The sequence below is a fragment of the Neopsephotus bourkii genome, unplaced genomic scaffold (assembly GCF_033783945.1).
Source record: "Neopsephotus bourkii isolate Nb327-2 ecotype Australia unplaced genomic scaffold, CSIRO-AGI_Nbou_v1 NB_1675, whole genome shotgun sequence".
Classification (NCBI taxonomy): domain Eukaryota; kingdom Metazoa; phylum Chordata; class Aves; order Psittaciformes; family Psittacidae; genus Neopsephotus; species Neopsephotus bourkii.
Genome location: NW_026902149.1, coordinates 174,014 through 190,786, shown reverse-complemented (window position 1 = coordinate 190,786; position 16,773 = coordinate 174,014). Strand labels below are relative to the sequence as shown.

General features: G+C 61.7%; 4 protein-coding genes across 5 annotated transcripts; 2 read left to right on the top strand and 2 right to left on the bottom strand.

Moving 5' to 3' along the window:
- Nucleotides 1–34: 34 nt before the first annotated feature.
- LOC133224316 (claudin-3-like) lies at nt 35–1,310 on the bottom strand. The gene has a single exon (XM_061375745.1). The coding sequence runs from the start codon at nt 937–939 to the stop codon at nt 295–297; it is 645 nt and encodes a 214-aa protein (XP_061231729.1). The 5' UTR covers nt 940–1,310; the 3' UTR covers nt 35–294.
- Nucleotides 1,311–7,501: 6,191 nt separating this feature from the next.
- On the top strand, nt 7,502–9,328 carry LOC133224344 (claudin-4-like). The gene has a single exon (XM_061375783.1). It carries the CDS (start codon nt 7,869–7,871, stop codon nt 8,496–8,498), a length of 630 nt encoding a protein of 209 aa, XP_061231767.1. The 5' UTR covers nt 7,502–7,868; the 3' UTR covers nt 8,499–9,328.
- LOC133224342 (claudin-4-like) lies at nt 8,727–12,893 on the top strand. Its single transcript, XM_061375782.1, has 2 exons — nt 8,727–8,852; nt 12,091–12,893. The coding sequence occupies exon 2, from the start codon at nt 12,097–12,099 to the stop codon at nt 12,739–12,741; it is 645 nt and encodes a 214-aa protein (XP_061231766.1). The 5' UTR covers nt 8,727–8,852; nt 12,091–12,096; the 3' UTR covers nt 12,742–12,893.
- A 327-nt stretch (nt 12,894–13,220) lies between these two features.
- Nucleotides 13,221–15,654, bottom strand: METTL27 (methyltransferase like 27). Of its 2 annotated transcripts, XM_061375781.1 has the most exons (5): nt 15,512–15,654; nt 15,308–15,436; nt 15,078–15,213; nt 14,913–15,005; nt 13,221–14,524 (listed from the first exon to the last, which is right to left on the bottom strand). In XM_061375781.1, the coding sequence occupies exons 1-5, from the start codon at nt 15,617–15,619 to the stop codon at nt 14,286–14,288; spliced, it is 705 nt and encodes a 234-aa protein (XP_061231765.1). In that variant the 5' UTR covers nt 15,620–15,654; the 3' UTR covers nt 13,221–14,285. The 2 variants fall into 2 exon arrangements, with proteins under 2 accessions (XP_061231765.1, XP_061231764.1); XM_061375780.1 differs by having other exon boundaries at nt 15,308–15,654.
- Between the last annotated feature and the right edge of the window lie 1,119 nt (nt 15,655–16,773).

The window sequence follows — 16,773 nt, the reverse complement described above, 5'->3', positions numbered from 1 at the left end:
GAGATACCAAAGGAGGGGGGGGGGAGCACCGTTCCCATCCCTATCCCCGTCCCTATCATGTCCCGTAGGTGTGGGCAGGGGCACACCGGGCGCCATTTTTCCGGCCAACCCGAAACTGCCTCTTGTTTAACCGAAACCGTCTCTATTTACACAGCCCGGCCCTGACCCCGCGGCCGTCCCCGTCCCCGCCTTCGGGCCCCCCCCCCCCCCCCGTGCCTCTGTTTCCTGTCCCCACGGAGGGTGATGAGGGTCCCGGGGAGAGGGGTGGGGAATTTAGAGGGGTCCCGAGGGGTCTCAGACATAGTTCCTCTTGTCGTAGCTGGTGACAGCGGAGCGCGGGGCGGAGTAGGCCACCTTGCCAGTGGTGTACCTGTCGTCTTTGGGGGGGCAGGAGCAGCACAGCAGGGACCCCCCCAGCAGCAGGAGGGCAGAGGCTGCCCAGCCCACGTAGAGCGAGGCGCCCAGCTCCCGCTTCTGCGCGTCGAGCACCAACGGGTTGTAGAAATCCCGAATGATGGTGTTGGCCGACCAGGAGGCAGGGATGAGAGTCATGATGCCGGAGAGGATGAATATGACACCGGAGGCGATGGTGATCTTGGCTTTGGTGCTCTCGTCTTCTACGCAGCGGGTGCACTGGGCGCCCACGATGGCCACCAGTAAACCGAGGACCGCCAAAACGATGGCCACCACCAGGAGGGCGCGGGCGGCTTGCAGGTCCTGTGGCAGGGCGAGCATGGAGTCGTAGACCTTGCACTGCATCTGCCCCGTGCTCTGCACCACGCAGTTCATCCACAGCCCTTCCCAGATGATCTGGGCCGTCACAATGTTGTTGCCGATGAAGGCCGTCACCCTCCACATGGGCAGCGCGCAGCAGATGATGCTGCACAACCAACCCAGCACTGACAAGGCCACACCGCTGATCTCCAAAGCCATCGACATGGTGGATTGGTTTCGCTGCCGTGCGCCGGACGATGGCGGAGGAGAACCCACGGACCGCAACCGCACTGCTCTCCGGTTGCTGCTCGCGGTGGGGGATCAGCTTTCACCTGGGTGCACCTGCACTTATACGGGCTGGCGGGGCCAGCTCCAGCGCCCGCCCCGGGTGGGGTTTCACTGCTGGACGCTCCTCTCCTGCTTCTCCGTCATCGTCACCATCACCTGCGTGTCCCACACCCTCCCCTTTGTTTGCAGAGATGGCGCCAGGTTATACTGGAGAAAGGCGGGGGGGGGCAGAGACGCCACCAGCCACGGCTATCCCCGTGGTTTCAGGGCGATGGCACTGCTCATTCTGACCCTCTGAAACCCCTTCCTTAGGGATCTGGAAATCCTTCAGCTTTGGCATTCCCCCCTTCCCCAGGGAGGTAGTGGTGGGTCATGGTTTGGCTTATTTCTGGGGCTTTCTTATCAGCGCTCACGTTTAACAGCATGGCTGTGCAAAGTGCAGCCTCTTTGCCTTTCAGGACAGGAGCACCCATGGGTGCTTCTTGTCAAGGCAGGGTGGGAGCTGGAGGGTGTCCCCCCCGTCCAGCCCCCCTCCAGCTCCCACCCTGCCTTGGCAGGGAGTGCTGATGGGAATCCCCAGGCAGATGATAAACATCTTTACTCATCCTGCTCACATCTCATGGCCTTGAAGGAAGCTGATAAAGCACGTAACTGCCCCGGCAGCGTCACCCTGAGCAGGAAGGGAATCAAAACCCACAGGGCAGGTGCAGGCAAGGCTGCGCAGTCACACTCCAACTATGGCTCAGGGGAGCATGCGTGTCCCCCATCAACGGCCCCCCCCAGTCTTGTGTGTTGGTGGCAGTGATGGTATTCCCAACACTCCCTGCCCCCAAGGAATGTGGTTGCTGGACGTGGGCTTGCTCCTGCTTGCACTAAAATCTCTCCTACAACTTATTAACTACTCAAGAGCATGGTGGGATGCTGGCAGCCCTCTCTTCTCAGGCACCGATGGGAGAGCCCCACGTCTGCTTATCTGTACCCCACAGCACTCCACAGCCAGGGGGCTTGGCTTTGGATGCCCCACAGAGCCTTAAAATCCCATATCTGGCTGGGTCAGCTGTTGTCACCCCATGTCACCCAAGCGCCCTGTATTCATCCCCTTGCAGCAACCTGTATCTGACTTACACCATCCTGTGACTCCATGTCCAGTCAGGTTAGCCTCTGCCAGCCCATGGCAACCCAAAACCACCCTTTTTCTGGCCAGGTGGGCTTCTGCCACCTGTTTGTACCCTAATCACCTCCCAAGGGCATCCGAAGTCCCCCCCCAGCTAGCCAGGGCTGGTGGCTGGGGGGGTACCCATATGTGCTGCTGAAGCAGAGCCCATGCAAGCAGCACCCAAGGGCCTTGTGCCCTTGTTATTCGGGGGGTGCTGGGGGTCCTGGCCCTCGGGGGGCATCTTGGGGTGCCCATGATGCTGGTGCTGCCAGCAGGTGATGGTGGATATATCAGCTCCATCCCCCCCAAACTGAGTGTGCTCTGAGTGGCTGAGGGCCACCAGGTCTGCAGGCAGCTGTGTGGGCAGCAGCCCGGGGTGTGAGTTGTGCACAGGTGCAGCATCCACCCCCCCCTCCATACACACACACACACACACACGCATGCACACACACACATACACACACACATACACATGCACACACACACGCTCACAACACACACACACATTCACACACACACACACACCCACATACACGCATTCACACACACACATACACACCCATACACACACACACACACACATACACACACACACACACACATACACACACACACACACATACACACACCCCCATACACACACACCCATACACACACACACAGACACACACCCATACACACACACACATACACACACCCCCATACACACACACCCATACACACACACACACAGACACACACCCATACACACACACATTCACACACACACACACACACTCACACACGCACGCACACACACACACCCCCGCACACACACCCCCTCTGCCGGCAGGGACACCTCAGCACACAGACACACAGACAGGTGAACAGGCGCACAGCAGCGGTACGAGTGTACACACGCACACCCCCCGGCACGCACACGGTACACCAGCACATGCACCCAACCGCTGCATGGACATGCACGGCTGTAGGGGCTGGGGGGCAATGGGAGGAGGGCAGTCTCAGGCACGAGTGTGTGGTACAGGGGGATACTGCGGGTAGGGCTGTGGGGCAATGGGATACCCCAGACAGGGCTGTGGGGCAGGGGCAATACCAGTGGGTACTGCTGTGGAGCAGGGGAAGAGGGCAATACCACAGGCAGGTGCATGGGGCAGTGGGGATACCCCTGGCATAGGGGCTACTTGCGCAGGGAGGGGATGAGAAAGGGCGGGCGAAGCACCGCAGCCCCCGACCCTGCAATCAGAGCCCCACACGCCGCGTCCTGGCTCTGGCATCCCAAATTGCCCAAAGTACAGACTGCAGCTGCCGGGGGCAGTGGCTGTCACCTGACTCACAGCTGAGGAAGGGGCCAATCACCCTCTTTCGGGGTGTCAGCACCGGCACGCTTCAGCTCGCATTCCTGTGGCGAGGAAACCCGCCTGCCGGTGTTTACCGACAGCAATGGAGCGAGGCCAGCATCCCTGCGGGGGTCCTGGAGCATCCCCATCCCTCCTGCTGCAGCATCCCCCGCCCCAGTGAAGCCCCTCTGCTTTTCTCCCACAGCTGGGAGGGGATGGGGAGTTTCACCCACAACAGGTACCCCAGCATGGGGACAAGGTGAGGTGACTGCATGACAACAGGTTTGACCCTCATGATGAAGCTTCATGGATGAAGCTCAGACCCAAAGGTCACAGAAGCATCACTGGTTTGGTGGACCTGTGCTGTGGGAAGGACACAGGCACTGGCGGGGGAAGACACCTCAGTGCAGGCACCCCCATCCCCACCGTGTACCCAGCACCCCAGCATGAGCAGGAGGTGACAGCAGAAACTGCCCCGGGCACTGTGGGGCTGCGTCCCGCTCACGTGCACCCAGAATCGGCACAGAGTTTGGGGTGTTCCCGCTCCCCTGTGGTCTGGGCAGTGACGGCATGTTGCCCCCAGGGAGCAGGGCAGGGGCGGTAAGTGCTGCCTTGGCTGCTTATATTTCAGGCGTGGGGCTGCTGGCTCTGCCCCGGCCAGGGCACACAAGGAGCCCATTGTTGAAGCCCCTTTGGCGGCAGCGAGGAGCAGGTAAGGAGACTCCGACCATCAATGGTGGCTCTGTCTGCTGGCGGGGTGGGGATGGAGCTGAGGGTGGTGGGGGCTGTGGTCTGGCGGGATATGGCAGGGGGGTGGCCACTCGCCCATGATATGCTGGATTACCTGGAACCTCAGTGTGCCGGGGGCCTGTGCACCCCTATGGCTTCAGATCATTGCCACAGCATCCTGCTTCTTCTGAGCATCGCCTGCAGGGGAACCCGCATGGCACCGCTCGCATCCCCTGTCCTGAGCCATGGCCGTTGTCTCCCCCACCCCTTTGACAACCACCGTGGCAGCACTCGGGTGTATTTTTGCCATTCAGAGCCACTTGTTGCTCAGCAAATTGGGCTGGGCTCTGATTTTCGAAGTGACGTCAGGTTGAAGGTCCCATCTCTTGCAGCAGCGTCCTCCCAGGGACCCCGCAGCTCCTCTCCTGCCCCGCCGATAAGACTCTGCTTTCCCATAGTGGGAAACAACCTGACTCCACAGATTTGAGCTGGTCGGGGGGGGGGTGTTGGGCAAGGACTATGTTCTGGGAACATTGAGGCTCCGGGCTGCAGGTAACTGATCCCCAGCTGCTGGCAGAGGGGGAGGGGTGGTGGCCGTGCCTCACTTGGCTGATGTGAAACCCAGGATCCTGGCGGATCACTGCTGCTGGTGAGCGTCAGCCGCCTTTTCGGGACCTCAAGGTAGCCGGGGCAGAGAATCCATGTGTGGGTGCTGGCGAGTGAGTGGCTCTGGGCAAAGCATGGGTCTGAGCCAGAGCTGGGCACGGGTGAGGTGGGAACGTCCCCTGTGTCCTGGGTGGGGATGTCCCCAAGCCTATTGGCAGAGGATATGTGCCCCAGAACCCATTCCCTGTGGCGTGTCCTCTGCCCTGAGCAAGGTCAGGGTGGTGCAGCCTGTGCCGTGCGCCCAGTGATGCTGGGTTTAATGCCACCTCCCTGCCTGGGGATGGCGTCCCTGCCCAGCCATGGGGCTGCAGCACGTCCCCATCCCAGTGAAGCAGAGCCCATCAGTGGAAGGCATTTCTTGGCCACAAAGGGCTGGTGGCTGATGTGCCATGACTGGAGCTCTGTTGTCACTAAACCCATTAGTGTGCAGTGGAGAAGGGATGGGAGCTCGGAACCCCTTCATCCTACAAATCCTGTTGGATTTGGGGCAGGGTGGGCAACCAGATGGGTGCTGGGGCAGGCACTGTATCACAAAGGCTTGGTATGGGATGAGCACTCCGTTCTGGGGTGTAGGAGATCCCCTCTGAGCAGGGGGCTGTACTCCATCAGAACACATGCGTGTGCCGTGTCTCCTTGTAGGTGCCTCTGGACAAAGCTGGGGTGAATGTCCTGCACAATGCACCAGGCACAGGCAGCCGGGATGGGGCTGTGGGGCTGGTGCCCACACAGTGATGGCCCCAGTGGCTGTGTGGTGCCTGGTCCCACCAGCGCTGCATCCTCTGGCTTGGTGGGTGCTGGGGACAAGGTGCTGGCGCTGGGCATGGGATGCTGCCCCAAGGGTTGGCTGTTGCCTCTGTCCCCCTCCAGGCTTGCGTCCATCTGTCCTGCTGGTGACGTGGGGCCAGCTGTGCTGGCTGGTGAGTGCATCACCAGGGGACATGCGGAAAGGAGTGGGGACTATTTCTGGGTGGCAGACGCCAGTTTGAATATATGTCACGTTCTGGCTTTAATTACAGTAATGGGATGTTGAAGGGCCCTGCTGGCGCCTGCCCTGGCTCTGAAAGGGAGCAGGAGCAGCTCAGACCTTTGATGCCCTGCATGCGGGGAAGTCCCTGTCCCCACCTTGCTATTTGTCCCCAGCCCAGAGGCATGTCCCCATGTGCCTGTGGGGACATGGCCCATGCACGCTGCACACACACCCACCATGAGGGCGCGTGCCTCTTCAGCCCCAAATAACGTGGTGGTTATGGCAGTGATGGGAGGTGAAAGCCATGCTCAGCCTCAGGCCCCGCTGGAGCCTGCAGATTAAAAGGAGCCCTTGACCAGGAGGCTCTGGCCCTGGGGTGGGAATGCTGGAATGCAAGCAATGCAGGTGCTCCAGAAGGACAGATGGATGGAGCATCCCAGTGTGGCCTGGTGCCTGGGTGGCTGCTCCCGCACAGGTCAGGCAGGACCCTGCCTCGTCCCCATGAGTCAGGGTCTGCAGTGAGACCCGAGTGTCCCCGAGTGCCTGGGCTCTGCCATGCCTGCTCCCACTGCACTGGGCACTGGCATCCTCACAGCACTGCAGTGCCTGGACCACCTGGCTCATCCCGCTGGGGCACATTGCCCAGGGACATCCTGGTTCGAGCAGCAGCAGCTGCAAATAGCACGGCAAGTGGATCCTATCAGTAACGCCAGTGCTCAGGAGAACTGAGATAATCTCAGGCCCTCTTATCTTTTCCAGAGGCCAGGGTTAAGCTGGGCTGGTGAAACAGTGCAATGTCCGCCTTTGCAGTGTGTCTAGCCTCATTCTGTGTTTATGTTGGTGCTGGAGGGGCTTCAGAGAGAGCAGGGCAGGGATGTGCAGTGGGATGGTTTAAAGGAGGAGAGGTTGGGCAGTGCCGAAACATTGGCACCAGTATTGGTGTCAGAGTTGGCATCAGGACAACCTGGCCAGCGGGTATGGCTGGTTGTACCCAAATGTACCAACACAACAGGGTGCCCCATCCCTGGCAGTGTTCAAGGCAAGGCTGGACACAGGGGCTTGGAGCAAGCTGCTCCAGTGGAAGGGGTCCCTGCCTGTGACAGGGGTTGGAACTGGATGAGCTTTAAGGTCCCTTCCAAACCAGACCATTCTACCTTAAAGCCGCCTCTGTCCCCTGCAGCCCTGACCCTCAGGCCTGGCTGGCAGCCCAGGCAGTGCAGGCAGAGGGGTGCTGCAGCCCTGCCACCGTGGGTGTGTGCAGCACAGCATGAGGCAGGATGCGTTTTGGGGTCTGGCCCCCCATGGCCCCGGGCAGCGCTGTCTCTCCTCTGTGGGAAGCCCGCAGCTGCTCCAACCGGTTTGTGGGTCTGGGCGGTGACATCTCCTGCCCGAGGCCTGACGGAGGGATGGGAAGCACTGGTGCAGACGCCAAGCAACAAACAAGAGCTGCTTGTGTCCTGCCTGGGCATGGAGCCCGGCAGTGGGGCCGGGAGAGCATGCTGCTTCCTAGCACGGGGACATGGGGGGCCGGAGATGGGATTGCTGCTGGAGCAGGTGCCCCACGAGCTGGGGGGAAACTGAGGCACAAAAGCATGAAGAGACCCTATCCAAGTGGTGGGGCAGGAGGGGCTGGCAGTGATGGCAGAGACATCCTGGTGCCTGGACACCAGCGTTTCTCCTTCAGCACCCCAGGCTGAGCCCTGGTGGCTGCCCTTGGCATCTCCTGCCCACCCGCGGGCAGCAGTGGGACATGTTCCCCTGCCTGGGTGGCCTGATCCCAGTCCCTGGCATCCTCCTCCATGGGAGCAGCCGGGATATTAAGTGTCATTGCTGCAGGGAGAAATGCAAGCGGAGGAATCCTGGGAAACTGGTTTTACCCCTCTGTCCGGTGCCGGCGGCAGGACGGCGGCAGTGGTGGTGCTCCTCCCTCGGCAAAGGCATATAATGCCTGCTGTGGTCCCACAGCCGGCACTGCGCTGTAGGAGGCGGGCAGGGGTGCAGGCAGCAAGCGATGGCCTCCATGGGGCTGCAGGTGCTGGGCATTGCCCTCTCCGTCATCGGCTGGTTGGCCTCCATCCTCTGCTGCGCGCTGCCCATGTGGCGGGAGACGGCCTTCATCGGCAACAACATTGTGGTAGCGCAGATCATCTGGGAAGGGCTGTGGATGAGCTGCGTGGTGCAGAGCACGGGGCAGATGCAGTGCAAGGTCTATGAGTCCATGCTGGCGCTGCCGCAGGACCTGCAAGCTGCCCGTGCCATGGTGGTGGTGTCTATCATCTTGGCCATTCTGGGCACCCTGCTCGCCGTCACTGGTGGCAAGTGCACCAACTGCGTGGAGGACGACACCGCCAAAGCCAGGGTCATGGTCCTCTCTGGCATCATCTTCATCATATCCGGCATCCTCATCCTCATCCCCATCTCTTGGTCAGCCAACAGCATCATCCGGGACTTCTACAACCCGTTGGTCACCAACTCACAGAAGCGGGACCTGGGGTCGTCCCTCTACGTGGGCTGGGCAGCCTCCGCGCTGCTGCTGCTGGGGGGGGGGATCCTCTGCTGCTCCTGCCCGCCCCGTGGAGAGAAGCCCTACTCTGCCAAGTTCACAGCCGCCCGCTCGCTGCCAACCAGCAACTATGTCTAGGAGCCGCTGCGCCTGCCTGGACCCGCCGAGTTGCACCAGGGAGCTGGGACCCTCCTGGCCGGGCTGGGGACTGGCGGGGAGCCGCGCTGCCGTGAGGACGGGCAGGCAGAGCTGCCTTTGTTCCACGGGGGATTGAAGCTGGTTCTTTAATCTCAGTGGAGTCGGGGAACAAGGAGACCCTGCCCTGGTTGCCCACCTCGGTGGGGGTCCCGCTCCCCACACAGCACCCAGCGCGGCATCTTCTCCGAGGCACCACCCGATCCCCTCCCTGGAGCATCTCCCGGTATCGGGGTGTGCCGCGTGGTGACGCAGCTCCCGGGGCCAGTCCTGCGGGTGGCACAGGACTCTCAACGGGTAAAACCTCCCCTGGGATGCATCCCTCGTGGCGGGGTGGCGGTGGTGGTGGGGCAGGAAACCCGTCCCGGTGGTCGTGGGGACATGGTGGCTCTGCAAACCCCAGCAGGGTTTTGAGGGGCAGCAGAGGCTCTCTCCTGCCAGTACCCTGTGTTGTGACTGACCTACTTTTAGGGCTTGCAGTGGCTCTACTGATGGGATTTTCGCAGCAGCTCCCTGGGGTGGGAGCATTATTATCCTGGGAGTGGGAAGGCAGTGGCTGGGCTGGGAGAACCGGTCAGGGAGTGAAGCAGGGCTGTGCACCCGCACAGAGTGGGAAGACTCCCCAACCCAACCCAGTCCTGTGGGGTGCACCCAGCCCCATGGCCCCACTTGGCATTCCCCAAGTGGGGTGCTCGGGCCAGGTGTGGGTGGCTCATGATGCTCCCCGTCCCTGCTGCCCTCTATCCCTTCCCACATTAAACGGCAGCTGCTCACACCTCACTGTGCTTCGTTTTCTTTACCCTCTCCAAACCCACCTTGGTGATGGTGCCACGGATCCCCATCCCTCTGAGATCCCCAAATCCGCTCCCTGGAGTCTCCCACAGTGCTGACCCCTGCTCCAGCCCTGCCATCACCCACTGCTCCCCTCCTCAAGTCAATGAGTGCCTCTGTGGCACAGTGCCATGGTGGTGCCCGTTGTGGCTGCCGCATGCTTGTCCCGGCAGGATCTTCCTGACGAGCAGGAAGAAGGTGATGGGCACTGGTGAGGGCGGATTGGGAAGCACTGGCCCTTGGGCCATCCAGTGGCCCTGGCTGGGAGCACCCTGGGGCCGGCGTGGGCAACGCTGGGTGTTTTGCCTATCTCGCTCCCAGCACTGCAAGCTGTGCTGGGGTGCAGGCTTGGGAACATCTTCCTTCTGCATTGGGGGATGTTGGAATGTGGGGCAATGTTGGCTGCCTGGCTCTGGGCGTCTCATCTGGGTGTGGGGGCTGGAGGACTCCCAGCTCCCCTATCCCTGGAATGGGAATGGTGCTGGTGGCTGGGTGGAAATGTCACTGTGATGCTCCTGCGAGCATCCCTGCCAGGATCCAGAGGGACAGTGCACCCCATTTTGGGTGTCTCTTGCGGTCCAAGTCCAGCTGGCTGGGGAAGGATGCCTGGGATGGCTTCCTGTCATCCTGGCCCCCTGGCCTGCCTGGAGGCTGGTCTCCCTTTCTTGGGGAGAGTGAGTTTAGTTTTGGTCCAAAGGGGCTTTCATGGACCAGCAGAGACAGTCCCAATACTGGGTATCCATCAGGATGCCAAGGGATGGAAGGCACTGGGGAAGGAGCGGTGCTGCAATAAGGAAGGAGACATGGGAGAAACCGAAGCTGGGATCAGGGAAAGGAGGGTGAAACCTGCCATGTGTGCCGCAGGGTGTGCCAGGCTCAGCCGATACCCCACTGATGCTTGGGGCTCATAAAAACTCCGCTGGCTGCAGCTGCCAGGAGCGGGCGCGAGCACCCATGGGCGCAGGGTGCACTTTGCCCCATGGCAGCACTGGGCTCCGCTCCATGTGGGACTGAACCGGGATTTGGGCTGAGCCAGGGTCCATGGTGCCTGTGTGTGACTGTGCTGGAGCTATTGTTGTGTCCAGTGTATCCCCCCTTCCTGTACTGGCCACCCCTCTTACAGGGGTGATGCCTGCATGACCCTTGGCTCTGCAGCCTCTTCCTGGGGCTCTTGGTGCTGCTCCTGGTATAAAGGATTCAGGTATCGCTGAAAGTGCTGAGCACCACAGCCAGGCTGAGAGGCAGGCCTGACCTCTGACCCATTTCCAGCACCCCACAGAGGAAATCCCAGGTCCAAAGGGTGCTGCAGCGTGGCTGCCAAGGGCAAAGCAAAACCTGCCCCTGAACAGGGAGCAGACGGTGTTGCAGTGAGGGCAGGGGCTGCCTGTGGCCCTCAGCGTGATGCTCATAGAGTCATACAAACACAAACTGGTTTGGGTCAGAAGGGACCTTAAAGCTCATCCAGTTCCAACCCCTGTGATGGGCAGGGACCCCTTCCACTGGAGCAGCTTGCTCCAAGCCCCTGTGTCCAACCTGGCCTTGAGCACTGCCAGGGATGGGGCAGCCACAGCTTCTCTGGGCACCCTGTGCCAGCGCCTCAGCACCCTCCCAGGGAAGAGCTTCTTCATAATGTCTATTTTTATGTAATATACCATGTCCTTGTCATGGCCAAGAAAGCTGAAGCACCAGTGGTGGAGCAGGGCAGGGGCTGCGCATAGCAGGATATGGGGTGAGAGCATGCCAGGATGGACACAATGAGCCCATCATTCCACTCCCTGTAAGCCATCCTGTCCCTGACACCGGACATGCACTTGTCCTGTCGGGGATGGGGCAATGGCAAAGGGCTGCCCTGAGCTGTGGGGATATTGTATGGGCTCCATGACACATGGGGGCTCCTGCATCTCGGCCTCCTCAGGACCTGGGTGCTTACTGCCACAGGTGTCCCCATATTGACCTGCAGCAACACCCCATGGTGTCCTCGTGCCATCCTGCAGCAATTCCCCATGCCACGGTGTCCCCAGGCAGGTCAACATGACCTGCCATCAATCCCCCATGCCACGGTGTCCCCAGGCAGGTCAACATGACCTGCCATCAATCCCCCATGCCACGGTGTCCCCAGGCAGGTCAACATGACCTGCCATCAATCCCCCATGCCATGGTGTCCCCAGGCAGGTCAACATGACCTGCCATCAATCCCCCATGCCACCCCCACACAACACCCACACCCCACAGGTGTCCCCAGGCAGGTCAACATGACCTGCCATCAATCCCCCATGCCACGGTGTCCCCAGGCAGGTCAACATGACCTGCCATCAATCCCCCATGCCACGGTGTCCCCAGGCAGGTCAACATGACCTGCCATCAATCCCCCATGCCATGGTGTCCCCAGGCAGGTCAACATGACCTGCCATCAATCCCCCATGCCACGGTGTCCCCAGGCAGGTCAACATGACCTGCCATCAATCCCCCATGCCATGGTGTCCCCAGGCAGGTCAACATGACCTGCCATCAATCCCCCATGCCACGGTGTCCCCAGGCAGGTCAACATGACCTGCCATCAATCCCCCATGCCACACACGTCCTCATGCTGGTCTTCAGCCGTTCCCGTGCAGATGGGTACAGGATGCACCCAGCAGGACACCCCCTCTATTTGGGAAGCCCCTGACTGTGGCCGTGCAAGTGACGGCTGTGACTGTCCCCACAGGTGCTGATGGCAACAGTGACGATGCAGTTGGCTGGGCTGATGCTGGCTGTGCTGGGCTGGCTCGGCTCCATCCTCGCTTGCGCACTGCCCATGTGGAAGGTGACGGCCTTCATCGGCTCCAACATCGTAGTGGCCCAGGTCTTCTGGGAAGGGCTGTGGATGAACTGCGTGTATGAAAGCACGGGGCAGATGCAGTGCAAGGGCTATGATTCCCTCCTGGAGCTCACCTCTGACCTGCAAGCGGCTCGCGCCTTGGTGGTCACCTCCATCTTCGTGGCCTTCTTTGCCTTCCTCACCTCCATCTCAGGAGCGGACTGCACCCGCTGTGTGGATGACAAGAGCACCAAGACCAAGATCTCTGTGGTGGCAGGTGCCACCTTTGTCCTGGCCAGCATCCTGCTCCTCATCCCTGTCTCCTGGTCTGCCAACAGCATTGTCAGCAACTTCTATAACCCCATGGTGCCTCAGGCCCTCAAGAGAGAGTTGGGAGCTGCCCTCTACATTGGCTGGGCTTCCAGTGCCCTGCAGCTCTTTGGTGGGGGCATCCTGTGCTGTACAGGACCCCCGTCCCAGCAGGACCCCTACCAGAAGAAGTACAGAGCTGTGAAAACCTGCACTCCAATGGGCTATGCCATGAAAGACTACGTGTGAGCCACCGTGCCTGGGTACCTGCCCAAGGGACAGCACCACCATCCCCATCCTGCATACACACCCCAACCCCTGCCCATGATCTGCCTCCTCCTGCCCATCCCCATGCTGCTGCACCCCCAGCACAGTCCTTCCCATGGGTGCCCTACCCTGGCTTGCAGGGGCTGTGCTTTCCACGGGCAATAAACATCTTGGTGCCACTGAGGCTGCCTGGGCTGGTTCTGAAGCGGCGCAATGCGGGAGGACATGACACCAGTCAGACAGAGAGCTCCCTGCATGCTCCCAGCAGGGAAACTGAGGCAGGGAGAGGGTGCTGAGAGCCAAAAGGGGGATGGAGGGACACCAGGCTCCCACAGCTCCATCCTTTCGGCCCCCAGAGACTGGGAGGGGACCCCCGGGAAAGGCCAACCCCTGCCTCCCTGGCTCCTGGCTGCCCTCCCCACAGGGTCCACAGCCCCATTGCTCCAGGAACAATGTGCAGTGGCAGACAAGGGGTTTATTAAACAGCCAAGTGCAGGGATGGGGACAGCCACAACACCCAGACGCCCAGGGGACAGTGCTGGGGACAAAGAGGGGGGAGAGGGAAGCAAGGCAGCTACCCGTGAAGGGGACCCCAAGACTTGGTTGGGGGGGGAGGGGGGGGCAATGTGGAGGAATGACAAGAGCCACAGGCAGCATGAGTTTGGGAGGTTGGGATGCTCTGGGTGGCAGATGGGGATAGATACAGGCACAAGAGCTTGTGAGGGGAAGGAAGTAACCTGTTCCCCAGGGCCATGGGAACCAGACGAGCAGGAACAGGTCTGGAGGAACAGACAAGGGAAAAAAGAAATCTCCCATCAAGAGATTTGGGTAAAAAACTTCCCAAGGGAGCAGTGGAGGAGGAAGAGTGGAGGCAGCATGGTGAGGGGCTTGGGAAACAGGCTGGGCAGGAGATGCTGGGCGGCTCCTCAAGTCCCTTCCAGCCTGATTTCCCACCCAGATCATTAACTACAAAGCTGTAGGAAAATGAGAAACTTAAGCAACTGCTGTAGGATGAAAGGCCGATGTGGCACTTTGAAAGGTTCTCTGGCTGGGTGTCATCTTGGCACAGCAGCTCCTTGTCTGGGTGTGGAGTTCTCCTGGGTGCTGGATTAACTCCTGGGGGTACAAGGATGGGAAACCACAGGGCCCTCCTCCAGCAGTCCCCAGGTAAAGACCACAGGGGTCTGGGGTGGGTAAGATGAAGAAGGATCCAGATTTTGACCACGAGGGCTGAGAGGTGGACATGCGGGAGAAGACATCCTGAACTGGAGCTGGTTCTGGACATCCAGGTGGGTCTGTGAGACATCAGGGTGTTGGGGACAGCACCTGAATGTCAGAGCCTGGGAGACCCTCTCCATGCTGAAAAGCAGGCAAGGTCCCCAGGGCCCAGACCTCTGGGGGAAGGAGCCAGGGAAGGGGATGTGGGGACTCCCCAAAACCGCTGTCAAACCCAGCAGCTGCCCTGCTCCAGGACTGGGTTTCACAAGGGGCCAAGTGCTCACCCCTAGCCCAGAGGCCGTTGGCTCTCAGCCCTCCTCGGGGGGGGGCACGGGGCATTTCCGATAGACATAGACCACCCCAGAGATGTAGCCGGTGCCCTGGGTGCTCTCCTCCTCGGAGGTGGCCTTCTCCCAGCGCTCCACCTCCTGCGCCAGCACCTTCTGCCAGGCTCCCTGCCTCTCCAGCTCCTCCAGCACCGCCTCCAGCTCTGCCTTGTACCGCAGGTTCGAGGGGTTGCTCCTGGTTGTCAGGCACAGAAAGCCTCCTGCAGAGAGAGGGGACGGGTGAATGACGCTGGCGCCGGGTGTTCCCTGCTGGGTATGGCTCCCCTCGGAAATGGGGAGCACGGGGAGGCAGCGAGACCCTGCCAGGCCTGCGGGCAGGGGGCAGGCGGGACGCCAGGCCTGAGCCCAGGCCGCTCTGCCCAGCAGTGCCACCTCCGCCTCCTGCTGCGTCCCCCTGCCAGCAGGCAGGGCCAGGGTGCCACTGCAAGTCCCTGCCTGTCCCCGGCCGCAGGGACAAGGCCACGTCCTGGCTGCACGTCCTGGCTGCGCATGGGGGCCAGCGCCCAGCCGGGGACCAGGATCCACCGGGACTCGTGTCCCTGTCGTGGGGTCCCGGCCGGGAGAGGACAATGGGGGACACCCCCTCACCCGCCTTGGTGACACGCAACAGCTCTGGCACGGCCGCGCTCGGCACCTGCCCCTCGCCCAGGGCCCCCACCACGGTCACGGCGTCGTAGTGCTCTGGGGGGACAAGCGTGGATCACCGGGGGGGCCCTCCGGGGCATCCTGTTCCCACCGGTGCGGTCCCGTTACCTGCGGGCGCGGGCAGGGGCTCCCTGCCCAGGACGCACTGCCGTAGCTCCTGGTAGAGCCCCGTGCTCCGCGCCCGCTCCAGCATCCCCGCGCTGCCGTCCACGCCGTGCAGGCATCGGAAGCCGCGGCGGTGGAGCTGCGGTGACAGACGGCTCCGTTATCTCCCATCGCCGCACCGCACTGCCCCCCCCCATCCCCATCCCCATCCCCATCCCCATTCCTGCCGGTACCTCCCGCGCTACAACCCCGGTGCCACAGGCCACGTCGAGCAGTCGCGCCTCTGCGGGCGGCGCGGGGAAGGCGAAGGCGAGCGAAGCGGCGGCCAGGTGCGGTGCCCGGTACTCCAGAGCCGCCACATCCTGCGGGACACGGCGGTCAGAGGCGCCGGGGAGGGGAGGGAAGCGGAGCATCCTCCCGGCCCTCCGGCCCGGTACCTGCTCGTAGCAGGCGGCCCAGCCGTCGTACAACCGCAAGCGCTCGGACAGCCCCGCGCCGCCGTGCACCGCAGCCACCCGCTCCCGCACCGCCGCCGGCAGTCGCATCCCGCGCGCGTGGCACGCCCCGCAACCCCCATTGGCCCTCCGACCCCGCCCTGACCCCGCCCTCAGCACACCATTGGCTCCGTTGCCCCGCCCGCCGCGCCCTATTGGCTCCGCAACCTCTTCCGTGCCGGATACTCCCCCCGCGCTCTATTGGCTCCGTGTACCCGCGCCTGCCACGCCCCCCAGCGCCCTTTGGCCACCGCCCCCAAGTGCGCCGGAGGTCCACAAAGTGCCCCAAGCGGGGTCAGCAGCAGTGCCCCGGGGGTGACAGCACCGAGTGTCCTGGGGGAGGCAGCACCAAGGGTCCCAAGGTGGATTGAGTGCACGAGGGAATGAGCTGGTGCCGTGGCGGTATCACCAAGTGCCCTGGGGGATGATCGAGTGTTTGTGACTATGGCACCGAGCGCGCCATGGCCACCACCTGCTGCCTGAAGTGTCGTCTGGCCTTGTCCCACCCCACTGCTGCTCAAGTTCTGCTGCTCTGTCATGGGTGGGGGTCACTGCTGTCCTGGGCAGGGTCACTGCTCCGTGGTGCTGTGCTGTCACCTCTGTGCTCCCATCTGTGTCTTCTCCAGACGCTCCGACCCTCACCCGGTGCTGAGTGGTGACTGAGCTCCTCTGCCACCACCTGGACAATCCTGTCCCGCCATGTGTGAAAGTGACATCATGACACTGAGCAGCTTTCCATCCCCTGGGGAAGAGGGCACCCACCACTGGTCCTTCATGTCCTGCTCCATCTGTCTAGCTCCAGCCACCCAACTGCTCCCGTGGGTGCTTGTCCTGTGCTGCCCCTTGCCCAGGGAGAAGATGCAAGGTCAGAGACAGAGGACAGGAGTGTGGACCTCGGGCTGGGAAGGTGGAGGAACATCTTGGTTAGATCAAGTTTGAGTTCTGCTCATGGGAAGCAGGACAAGAAACGTCAGTGCGTGCCAACATGATGCATGGGTAAGATGTCTTCTCTGGGTCATCCTGTAGAATGCCTGACCAGGTGCCCAGCATTCACAACATACTGTACCCAGATGATTGAAAGGAGATGTTTGTTAGCTCTGGGGCAGACAGGATGCCAGCTGGAGGTGCCTCCATGGGAGGCCGCACACTTACTGCTGGGTGAGTCTCAGCCACATTGGGAGTCACTCTCATCTTCTGCTAAATCA